General features: G+C 38.8%; 1 protein-coding gene across 1 annotated transcript in view; it reads left to right on the forward strand.

Moving 5' to 3' along the window:
• Nucleotides 1–13055, forward strand: part of LOC111153602 (aldehyde oxidase) — a 77430-nt gene that overhangs the window by 16358 nt on the left and 48017 nt on the right. The window contains exons 6-10 of the mRNA XM_022512769.1: nt 294–355; nt 9882–9971; nt 10621–10701; nt 11248–11392; nt 12294–12386. Of these exons, the coding sequence (XP_022368477.1) occupies nt 294–355; nt 9882–9971; nt 10621–10701; nt 11248–11392; nt 12294–12386 (471 nt within the window). The remainder of the gene's footprint in view (nt 1–293; nt 356–9881; nt 9972–10620; nt 10702–11247; nt 11393–12293; nt 12387–13055) is intronic.

Here is a 13055-nt window from a genome sequence, read left to right on the forward strand (position 1 = left end):
CAAGTTTTTAGCTTGAAATCACTGTGTTCCTTGATCACCTATCATAAGCAGAAGATATGAAACTGTTTACAGAGAGAAAACACAAATAACTGGGTTGTTCAGCTCTACTTCAGAACCCTCAACCTAATATCCCAAGTTGCTGATGAAAAAAATCAGACTTTGTACATTACATAGACTGAAATGTCCAACGGGGCCTTCTTCTTGGATGGGGGTTCTTACTTTCATCATGCACTTGGCAGACTGTACCTCTCTCTAGGTTAGTTGAGTAATACAGTTGAGTTTTTCTCCTTCAGGTAACCTATGCCGTTGCACTGGATATAGGCCCATAATTGATGCATGCAAGACTTTCTGTAAAGTAAGTAGAAAGGAATTTTTTTTAAAGATTTTATTTATTTATTTATTTGAGAGAGAGAGAGAGAGAGAGATTGAGTGTGGCAGGAGGGAGGGACAAAGGGAAAGGCAGAGAGACTTTATTTATTTATTTATTTATTTATTATTAACATATAATGTATTATTTCCCCCAGGGGTACAGGTCTGTGAATCATCAAGCTTACACATTTCACAGCACTCACCATAGCACATATCCTCCCCAATGTCCATAACCCAGGCACCTTATCCCTCCCTACCGCCACCCCCCACCAACCCTCAGTTTGTTTCCTGAGATTAAGAGTCTCTTACGGTTTGCTCCCTCCCCAGTCCTATCTTGTTTCATTTTTTTCCCCTCTCTACCTCCCACAACACCTCGCCCTGCCTCTTAATTTCCTTATATCAGAGAGATAATATGATAATTGTCTTTCTCTGATTGACTTATTTTTCTTAGTATAATACCATCTAGTTCTTTCCGTGTCATTGCAAATGGCAAGATTTCAATTTTTGATGGCTGCATAGTATTCCAGTGTGTGTGTGTGTGTGTGTGTGTGTGTGTGTGTATACACCACATCTTCTTTATCCATTCATCTGTCAATGGACATTTAGGCTCTTTCCATAGTTTGGCTCTTGTGGACATTGCTGCAATAAACATTTGGGTGCACATGCCCCTTCAGATCACTACAGTTGTATCTTTAGGGTAAATATCCAGTAGTGTGATTGCTGGGTCATAGGGTAGCTCTATTTTCAGCTTTTTGAGGAACCTCCATACTGTTTTCCAGAGTAGCTGCACCAGATTGCATTCCCACCAACAGTGCAGGAGGGTTCTCCTTTCTCCACACCCTCCAAAATCTGTCGTTTCCTGATTTGTTAATTTTAGCCATTCTGACTAGTGTGAGGTGGTATCTCATTGAAGTTTTGATTTGTATTTACCTGATGCTGAGTGATGTGGAGCACTTTTTCATGAGTCCGTTGGCCATTTGGATATCTTCTTTGCAGAAATGTCTGTTCATGTCTTCTGCCCATTTCTTGATTGGATTATTTGTTCTTTGGGTGTTGAGTTTGAGAAGTTCTTTATAGATTTTGGATATGAGCCCTTTATCTGATATGTCATTTGCAAATATCTCCTCCCATTCTGTCCGTTGTCTTTTGGTTTTGTTGACTGTTTCCTTTGCTGTGCAAAAGCTTTTGATCTTGATGAGGTCCCAATAGTTCATTTTTGCCCTTGCTTCCCTTGCCTTTGGTGATATTTCTAGGAAGAAGTTGCTATGGCTGATGTCGAAGAGGTTGCTGCCTGTGTTCTCCTCAAGGATTTTGATGGATTCCTGTCTCACATTGAGGTCTTTCATCCATTTTGAGTCAATTTTTGTGTGTGGTATAAGGAAATGATCCAGTTTCATTATTCTTCATGTGGCTGTCCAATTTTCCAAGCACCACTTGTTGAAGAGACTTTTTTCCATTGGACATTCTTTCCTACTTTGTCGAAAATTAGTTCACCATAGAGTTGAGGGTCCATTTATGGCCTCTCTATTCTGTTCCATTGATCTATGTGTCTATTTTGTGCCAGTGCCATACTGTCATGATGATTACAGCTTTGTAATAGAGCTTGAAGTCTGGAATTGTGATGCCACCAACTTTGGTGTTCTTTTTCAATGTTCCTCTGGCTTTCAGGGTCTTTTCTGGTTCCATATAAATTTTAGGATTATTTGTTCCATTTCTTTGAAAAAAATTGATGGTATTTTGATAGGGATTGCATTAAATGTATAGATTGCTTTAGGTAGTATAGACATTTTTACAATATTTGTTCTTCCAATCCATGAGCATGGAACATTTTTCCATTTCTTTGTGTCTTCCTCAATTTCTTTCATGAGTACTTTATAGTTTTCTGAGTACAGATTCTTTGCCTCTTTGGATAGGTTTATTCCTAGGTATCTTACTGTTTTGGATACAATTACAAATGGGATCAACTCCTTAATTTCTCTTTCTTCTGTCTTGCTGTTGGTGTATAGAAATGCAACTGGGGGCACCTGGGTGGCTCAGTGGGTTAAGCCTCTGCCTTCAGCTCAGGTCATGATCTTAGGGTCCTGAGATCAAGCCCCACATCGGGCTTTCTCCTCAGCGGGGAGCCTGTTCCTCCCTCCCCCCACCTGGCTCTCTATCTACTTGTGATCTCTCTCTCTGTCAAATAAATAAAATCCTTTTAAAAAAAATTAAAAAAGAAAAGAAAAGAAATGCAACTGATTTCTGTGCACTGATTTTATATCCTGACACTTTACTGAATTCCTATATGAGTTCTAGCAATTTTGGAGTGGAGTCTTTTGGGTTTTCCACACAAAGTATCATATCATCTGCAAAGAGTGAGATTTTGACTTCTTCTTTGCTGATTCGGATGCCTTTTATTTCTTTTTGTTGTCTGATTGCTGAGGCTAGGACTTCCAGTACTATGTTGAATAACAGTGATGATAGTGAATAGTCTTGCCATTTTCCTGACCTTAGGGACAAAGTTCTCAGTTTTTCCCCATTGAGAATGACATTCACTGTGGGTTTTTCATAGATAGCTTTTATGATATTGAGGTATGTATCCTCTATCCCTACACTGTGAAGAGTTTTGATCAAGAAAGGATGTTGTACTTTGTCAAATACCTTTTCAGCATCTATTGAGAGTATCATATGGTTCTTGTTCCTTCTTTTATTAATGAATTGTATCACATTGATTGATTTGCAGATGTTGAACCAACCTTGCAGCCTAGGAATAAATCCCACTTGGTCATGGTGAATAATCCTTTTAATGTACTGTTGAATCCTATTGGCTAGTTTGGTTTTTTTTTTTAAGTTTTTTTTTAATTCTTATTTATTTATTTATTTATTTTTAAAGATTTTATTTATTTGTTTGACAGACAGAGTTCACAAGTAGGCAGAAAGGCAGGCAGAGAAAGAGGAAGGGAAGCAAGCTCCCCGCTGAGCAGAGAGCCCGATGCACGTCTTGATCCCAGGACCCTGGGATCATGACCTGAGCCGAAGGCAGAGGCTTTAACCCGCTGAGCCACCCAGATGCCCCTATTTTTTAAATTTATTTTCAGTGTTACAGAATTCATTATTTATGCACTACACCCAGTGCTCTATGCAATACGTGCCTTCCATAATTCCCACCGCCAGGCTTACCCAACTTCCCAACCCCCCCACCCCTCCAAAACCTCAGATTGTTTTTCAGGGTCCACAGTCTCTCATGGTTTGTCTCCCCCTCCAATTTCCCCCAAAGTATTTTGATGAGAATTTTTGCATCCATGTTCATCAAGGATATTGGTCTGTAATCCTCCTTTCTGATGGGGCCTTTGTCTGGTTTGGGGATCAAGGTAATGCTGGCCTCATAAAATGAGTTTGGAAGTTTTCTGTTTTCTATTTTCTATTTTTTCATTTCTATTTTTTCTATTTTTTCAAACAGTTTCAGGAGAATGGGTATTAATTCTTCTTTAAATGTTTGGTAGAATTCCCCTGTGAAGCTGTCAGGCCCTGGGCTCTTGTTTGTTGGGAGATTTTTGATGACTGCTTCAATCTCCTTACTGGTTATGGGTCTGTTCAGGTTTTCTGTTTCTTTCTGGTTCAGTTTTATTAGTTTATATGTCTCTAGGAATGCAGCTATTTCTTCCAGAATGTCAAATTTGCTGGTGTATATTTGCTCATAATATGTTCTTATAATTATTTGTATTTCTTTGGTGTTGGTTGTGATCTCTCCTCTTTCATTCATGATTTTATTTATTTGGGTCCTTTCCCTTTTCTTTTTGATAATTCTGGCCAGGGGTTTATCATTCTTATTAATTCTTTCAAAGAACCAGCTCCTAGTTTCGTTGATTTGTTCTGCTGTTCTTTTGGATTCTGTTTCATTGATTTCTGCTTTGATATTTACAATTTCTCTTCTCCTGCTGAGTTTAGGCTTTCTTTGCTGTTCTTTTTTCAGCTTCTTTAGGTATGTGGTTAGGATATGTACTTGAGACCTTTCTTGTTTCTTGAGAAAGGCTTGTATTGTTATGTACTTTTGTCTCAGGACCACCTTTGCTGCATCCCAAAGATTTTGAACAGTTGTGTTTTCATTTTCATTTGTTTCCATGAATTTTTAAAATTCTTTAATTTCCTGGTTGACCCAATCATTCTTTAGTAGGATGCCCTTTAGCCTTCATGCATTTGAGTTCTTTCCAACTTTCCTCTTGTGGTTGAGTTCTAGTTTCAGAGCATAGTTTCAGACTGTGGTCTGAAAATATGCAGGGAATGATCCCAGTCTTTTGGTACCAGTTGAGACCTGATTTGTGACCCAGGATGTGATCTATTCCAGAGAATGCTCCATGTGCACAAGAGAAGAATGTGTATTCTGTTGCTTTGGGTTGGAATGTTCTCAATATATCTGTGATGTCCTTCTGGTCCAGTGTGTCATTTAAAGCCTTTATTTCCTTGCTGATCTTTTGCTTAGGTGGTCTGTCCATCTCAGTGAGGGGGGGGCTGTTAAAGTCCCCTACTATTATTGTATTATTGTCAATGTGTTTCTTTGATTTTGTTATTAACTGGTTTATATAATTGGCTGCTCCCATGTTAGGGGCATAGATATTTAACATTGTTAGATCTTCTTGTTGGACAGACTCTTTAAGTATGAAATAATGTCCTTTCTCATCTCTTATTATAGTCTTTGGCTTAAAATCTAATTTATCTGATATAAGGATTGCCACCCCAGCTTTCTTTTGATGTCTATTAGCATGGTAAATTGTTTTTCACCTTGTCATTTTAAATATAGAGGTGTCTTTGGGTCTAAAATTAGTTTCTTGTAAATAGCATATCAGTGGGTCTTTTTTTTTTTTTTTTTTACCCATTCTGATACCCCTGTGTCTTTTGATTGGGGCACTTAGCCCATTTACATTCAGGGTAACTATTGAAAGATATGAATTTAGTGCCATTGTATTGTCGGTAAGGTGACTGTTACTGTATATTGTCTCTGTTCCTTTCTGGTCTGTTACTTTTAGGCTCTCTCTTTGCTTAGAGGACCCCTTTCAATATTTCCTATAGGGCTGGTTTGGTGTTTGCAAATTCCTTTCATTTTTGTTTGTTCTGGAATCTTTTTATCTCTCCTATTTTCAATGACAGCCTAGCTGGATATAGTATTCTTGGCTGCATACTTTTCTCATTCAGTGCTCTGAATATATCATGCCAGTCCTTTCTGGCCTGCCAGGTCTCTGTGGATAGGTCTGCTGCCAGTCTAATATTTCTACTATTGTAGGTTATAGACCTCTTGTCCCAAGCTGCTTTCAGGATTTTCTCTTTGTCACTTAGACTTGTAAGTTTTACTGTTAGATGATGGGGTGTTGACCTATTTTTATTGATTTTGAGGGGGGTTCTCTGTGCCTCCTGAATTTTGATGCTTGTTCCCTTTGCCAAATTAGGGAAATTCTCTGCTATAATTTGCTCCAGCATACCTTCTTCCCCTCTCTCCCTTTCTTCTTCTTAGAGAGAATCTTAAGCAGACTTTCTACTGAGTGTGGAGCCCTTCAGAGGGGTTACCAGAAGTGACTAGGGGAACAGCCATTGTTACTAATACAAGGCCCCTTCTTATCTCAGGCTCTGTAATTGCTCTTTGTTATTTGATCTTGGGCAGGTGTTTGCTCTCATCCATTGAGCTTGCCTGGAGAATCCCATAATGAGCACCTATGCACTTTGATACTGGCTGTGGGTCATTGTTTTGAGGGGTTTTCCCTTATCTGTTTGTGTCGGGTGCCCTGCCCACCCCCACACCCCTGTTGCTCCTGCAGCCCTCTGTACATACTCCTGGCACAGCAGTGGTCACACCGTGGTTTCACTCCCATTTGCTCTCCCATCTCTCCCATCAGACAATGGGCTGCTTGACAGCAGGGTCTGTGTGTCTGCAGGGCTGGGCCCCATGCACTTATTGAATAGCTACTTGTTCACTATCTGTTGCATGAATAAGTGAACAAACAATCTGGAAATGAGGGACAGAAGATTGCCCTTTGGACTCAACTATAAAATCACTATGTAATCATAAATAAGAACCGAGTGATAGCCATAGTAATTGTTAATATCTATCATTAATAAAATATTAAATATTAATATTGTTAATATTTATTGCTGAGTGCCAGACCTTGTTATAAGATTTTTACATATTTTAGCTTGTTGAATAATCACTACTATTCAAATTTTCTCAAAACCTTAGACTTTTTTTTATTAGAAGTTGGTATGGATATGTTTACATACACATGGTTCTTTTTTATTAGCATTTAGCAGTATTGATTCTGTATTATGTTTCAGCTGGTAGTCACCTGTTTTATTTAATTGTTAGTAGAGGGGACTTTGCTTCCTGCCTAGTGTTTGCATTTCATCTCCAGCTTTAGCAACTCACCCCAGAAGACCAGCTCCACCTGAGGCTGGACCAGCTGCTTTTCCATCTAGGTGAGGACCAGGTACCAAGCTTGAATCAAGATTTAGGCAATAGAGGAGTAACATCAGCAACACGGTGAAACGGGAGTTTTCTACTCTCTTGTTCCCAAAGAACACCAATTTTGACACTCACTCCTGGATAAGAGTGATTTAAGGATAAGTCCAGGAGTCCAGTGGAGAAATCCCATCACACCAGTGGAACAACAACAACAGTAAATCCAAGACTATATACACTGAAGAGAGTGAAAGAAACTGTTTCACTCTATCTGCATCATCCTTCCCACAAGGTGGCATAGTTCAGTGCCAAGTCAGACCTTCTTGGCTCCTGATTTACCCCATGAGGGAATCTTCTCATGTTCTCATGTGAGTGGGTATCTGGCTTCCCCAGCTGTGTGGACACTGCCAAAGAGGCCCACTTCTTTCTTACCTCATCCAGAATACTGAGGAGTGATGCACAATCTGGGGGCAGGAAAGGGTGGGAGGAGAGAAGCCAAGGCTCTGAGAGGGCATCAGTAGAACATAGATCCAACTAACCATGAGCAACAAGAAAACACAGAAAGATAATTCAGCAAGATCAGGAAAACAACACATGAACTAAATGAGAAGTTTGACAGAGAGAAATAATTACAGGCAAGCAGAAATTCTGGAGCTGAAGAATACAATGAATGGAATCAAGAACAAGACAAGGATGCCCACTCTTGCCACTTCTGTTCAACATAGTACCAGAAGTCCTGGCCAAACAATTAGGCAAGAAAAAGAAATAATAGGCATCAAAATTGGGAAGAAAGGAGTAAAATTTTCTGTGCACATGACTTTATATATAGAAAACCCTGAAGACTCCACCAAAAAAATTGTTAGAACTAATCAATGAATTTAGTAGAGTTGCAGGATATAAAATCAACATACAAAACTCAGTTGTGTTGCTATATACTAACAAGCTATCAGAAAGATTAAGAAAACAATCCTATTTATAATAGCATCGATAACAATAAAATACTTAAGAATAAATTTAACCAAGGGAGTGAAAGATCTATACACTGAAAACTATAAGACAATGTTGAAAGAAATTGAGGAAGACAGAAATAAATGGAAAGATATCCCATGTTCATGGATTGGAAGAATTAATACTGTTAAAATGTCCATACTACCAAAGCAATCTACAGAGTCGATGCAATCCCTAAGAAAATTCCATTAGCATTTTTCACAGAAATAGAAAAAAAATCCTAATATTTGCATGTAACCAAAAAAGACCCTAAATTGGCAAGGCAATTTTGAGAAAAAACAAAACTGGATGCATCACAGATCCTGTTTTCAAACTGTTTCACAAAGCTATAACAATCGAAACAATATGGCACTGGTATAAAACAGACCCACAGACCAGTGGAACAGAATTGAAAGCTCAGGTATAAACTCATGCCTACACAGTCAACTAATCTTTGACAGTGAAGCCAGGAACACAATGATGAAAGGATAGTCTCTTCAATAAATGGCTTGGGGAAACCTGAATGAATTGCACCTCTCCTTATACCACTCATAGATGAACTCAAAATGTATTAAAGACTTAACTGTAAGACCTGAAACCATAAAACTCCTAGAATAAAACAGGGGAAAAAACTCCTTGACATTGGTCTTGGCAATGATTTTTTGGATATGAAACCAAAAGCACAGGCAACAAAAGGAAAAATAAGCAAGTGTTATTCTCTCAAACTGAAAATCTTCTGCACCGTGAAGGAAGCAATCAATTAAATGCAAAAGCAGCCTACACAATGGGAGAAGATATTTGCAAACCATTAACCATAGGGAGTTAATATCTAATTATATAAGGAACTAATGCATTCAGTAGCAAAAAAAAGTAATTTGATTAAAAAATGGGCAAACATTGAATAGAATTTTTTTTTAAAAAGACATACAGATGGTCAACAGGTACCTGAAAAGTACCGAACATCACTAGTCAGCAGGAAAATGCTAATCAAAACCACAGTGAGATACCTCACACATGTTAGGATGGCTGTTATCAAAACGTCAAAAGTTAAATGTTGGCAAGGATACGAAGAAAAGGGTATCCTTGTTCACTGTTCATGGGAAAGTAAATTGGTATAGGCACTGTGGAAAACAATGTGGAATTTCTTCAAAAAATTAAATATAGAACCACCATAGGATCCAACAATCCCACTTCTGGGTATATATCCAAAGGAAATGAAATTAGTACCTCAAAGAGATATCTGAACTCCCATATTCATTGCAGCATTATTCACTAAAAGGAAATAACCAAAGTGCCCATCAACAGATTAATGTACACACACACAAATATTATTCAGCCATGAGAAGGTGGGAAATCCTGCCATTTGCAAGAACATGGGTGAATCTAGAGGACATTACACTAAGTGAAATTAGCCAGATAGAGGAAGACAAATACTGTATGACCTCACATATATGCAGAAAGTAAAAAAGAAAAAAAGTTGAACTCAGAGCAACAGAGTGCAATTGTGGTTGCCAGGGTCAGGGACTGGGAGAATGAGAGATGCTAGTTAAAGGGCACGAGCCTTCAGTTATAAGACGAGTAAGCTCTGGGAATCTAATTTGCAGCACGGTGACTATAGTTAATAAAATTGTGTTGTGTACTTGAAATTTGCTAAGAGAGTTGACTTTAAGTATTCTCACAACACATGCATGCAAGATGGTAACTATGTGAGATGATGGTTGTGTTTATCAAACTGATTGTGGTAATCATTTAACAAGGTATGCATATGTAAAGCAATCACATTGTGTGCTTTATTTTTTTAGAGATTTTATTTATTTATTTATCAGAGAGAGAGAGAGAGAGCACAAGCAGGGGGAGTGGCAGGAGAGGGAGAAGCAGGCTCTCCACCGAGCAGCGATCCTGACACGGGAGTCGATTCCAGGACCTGGGGGTCATGACCTGAGCCAAAGGCAGATGCTTAACCAACTGAGCCACCCAGGCATCCCCATATTGTGCACTTTAAATATACAATTTTATTTGTCAGTTTTATCTCAAGAAAGCTGAAAAAATACTTAGTAGAATCAGCAATAAATTCTTGATTATTTGTTTTTTTACCCTCTAGACTTCTGGCTGCTGTCAAAGTAAAGAAAATGGGGTTTGCTGTCTGGATCAAGGAATAAATGAATTAACAGAATTTGAAGAAGGAAATAAGGTCAGTGAGTTCTAAATTTTTTGTTAAAGTTTTCTCAGGACATGAACAGAAACCAACTTACTTTTAGGAAGAATAAATGGCTGCCTAAGTTGACTCATTTGAGGGATTTCAACATGGCCCCCCCTCTATTCTCCATCTTCATCCAAAAAAAAAAAAAAAAAAAAGCAAACTGTCCTAAACTTCATTCTTCATTCCAGATATTATTCTGGTCCAAATACAACTATTCATAGGAGAAAAAACATATTGATCCCTTAATGTCTCTTAGTTTTTAAAAACCTTTTTCAAGGACCAGCCAAGCAAAATGAAGACATTAGGGAAATGGAAGAACTGGCAGAGGGAGAAGTGATGGGTGGGAATTTGGAGAAACACTCTTGCTCTCAGCTGCTGGTGCCTCCTCTGCTTTCCCATACCGCAAAGAGAACGTGCAGGAAGTTGAGCTTTGGAGGACCATTGACATCTGCACTGAGTTGCTAATAACTAGGTCTTTGTTAGAGCCCTTGACTTAGAACCCAGAGACTGTGGCTGCCAGTTGGCTTTGTTTCTGTCTGCTGTATGTCTTCTCCTCAGCTCATTCCATAAAGGATTTAAAGTAGTTAAGTTGCCTGGTGACAATAACTCCTGTTACTTTCTTTTCTTTTCTTTTTTTAAGACAAGTACAAAACTCTTCTCAGAAGAGGAGTTTCTGCCATTGGATCCAACTCAAGAATTGATATTTCCTCCAGAGCTAATGGTAAGGCAAAGTTGAGCTCATTCTAGAGGAATTCATGATGAGATATTTAGGAAGGGTGTTTGCTTATGGATCCTCTTGGAAGCTGCTTGGCAAATAGGTAACATCCATCTGCCATTCTTAACTCAAGCTCTAAAGATAGTTGATGGTTAAAAGTAGCAGATTGTATCTATAAGAAAATGTCATCACAACTTCTATAAATGTAGATATGTTTTCTACTTCTAGCTTTGTTGAAGTTTATTCTTCCATAGAATGAAGGTTTGACATAATTAAGCATATTAAGATATTTTTAAACATTGAAATGAATTCCTTGAAGATACACAAGCATTAAAGTTAGATATAGGAGAACAGTGTCCAGAAGGAATTAAATACTTTTATATGTTTAATCTGAACTCTGAATGCTTAGTAAAGCTTTACTTTTAGGTCACTTTTATTTTCTTTTTTAAAAAAGATCTCTATTTCCTTTCTCTGTTTCCTATCAAAATGGGGCAGAAACAGGTGGAAATGTTGTCATGTTATGATCTCGAATCCCTCTTGCTGATTTAACAGATAATGGTTGAGAAACAACCACAAGGGACCAGGATTTTTGTTGGTGATAGAATGACATGGATTTCTCCAACGACCCTGACGGAACTTCTAGAAGCAAAATTCAACTACCCTCAGGCCCCTGTTGTCATGGGGAACACCTCTGTAGGTATGTAGAACCCCAGGGACCTCTTCTGAGGGAAGTGAGGAAAAGGACTTTGGAAGAAAGAACCTCATGTTCATGTTCTCAGGAAAAACAGTCTGAAAAAGCACTTTTAATAGTTTAGACATGACTCTTGGGATTGCTCAAGAGACTTTCATAACTTCCATTACGTAAGTAAATTCCTATTGCCCGGAATCAGAGCAGTGCATAGAGTTACACCCAGGAGATCCGCTTCATAACAGCACAGAAGTAGCAGTTCCGGTGACAGCTGTCCTTTCCTTCCATGTGGCGACTGATCTTGGGCTCATATTTGAAGTCGCTCTTTGTTTCCTCTTTCAGTGGTATCCTGATAGATATGAAATGGTTTTCTTACACTGCAGTTACAGGGTCTTTCTATTGGGTCTGTTGTGAACTCAGTTTGACTTCCTTCTTCTCTGAGGAGATTCCCAGAGTCCTCCCAGAGAATTTTGAGTATGCCACAAGTCTTCTCACACTAGTCAGCCGATGCTTCAAGCTGACGAGTTCAAAGAGTCCTCCGAGTTCAGTGGAAGTCCATCTGGCCTGTCTCTGGGTGATTTGGCAATGAACAGACCAATGGAAAGATAATGTAATTTTTACATATTTAAAGATAATCACTTTTTATTCTTTTGAGAGAGAGAGAGAGAGAGAGAGAGAGAGTGATAGTGTGTGAGCAGGGGAGGAGGGGCAGAGGGAGAGGGGGAGAAGAGAATCTTAACAGGCTCCACGCCCTGTGCAGCGTCCCACATGGGGCTCGATCTCACGACCCTGAGATCGTGACCTGAGCCAAAGCCAAGAGTCAGGCACTTAACTGACCGAGGCACCCAGGCACCCAAAGATAATCACTTTTAATCACAATTTCAAAATTTGTTTTTGTCTAATCCTTTAGGTCCTGAAATGAAATTTAAGGGTGTCTTTCACCCAGTTATAATTTCTCCCGATGGAATTGAAGAACTGAATTTTGCAAACTGTTCACATAATGGTGAGTTCTTATGGTCCCTCTTTTCTTAGGTTGCATTCGGTAATCGATTTTTGTCCTTTGTCCAGTGGACAAGCAGAAAAAGAATTATTCCTAATTATAATATACAGAGATTCTCTCCTTATAAAAATGATAACATTCTGGAGGAGACCCAGGGAAGAATTCTCCATAGTTACAAGAAATACTAATTGTCTGCAGAGTCTACTGAAAAACTTTCTTCTGCCATATCAGAGACATGTAACAACTATTCAATGAAGAGTGTTGTGCTTAGTGCTGGATAGAAGATAAATATGAGTAGAACCTAGTCTCTGCTCTCCAGAAGCACAGGAGGAAGGAGAGTAAGTTTATGTATTGAGCAGCTTATAGCTTGGCTCATCTGATCCCACAAAGGAAATTGACTTAATGACAATGATGAGAGGTAATGTAAATGTGGGTTTGGAGCCTAGCCCTGGAGTCTAATTCTTGACTATTTCACATATTAGCTCTGAGAACATAGTCAAGTTCTGAATCTCAGTTTCTTCATCAGTGAAATGAGGCTATTCTCTTAAAGATTTCTTAGGAGTCAAGGAGACTCTATGAAGCATTCAGTGTAGTAGAAACATTTAGCCTACATCCCCTTCATCACTACTACCACCTCTACCTTTGCCACCACCATCACCACCATTAGCACTC

Source organism: Enhydra lutris, unplaced genomic scaffold (genome assembly GCF_002288905.1).
Source record: "Enhydra lutris kenyoni isolate GAN:26980312 unplaced genomic scaffold, ASM228890v2 scaffoldscaffold1, whole genome shotgun sequence".
Taxonomy (NCBI): domain Eukaryota; kingdom Metazoa; phylum Chordata; class Mammalia; order Carnivora; family Mustelidae; genus Enhydra; species Enhydra lutris.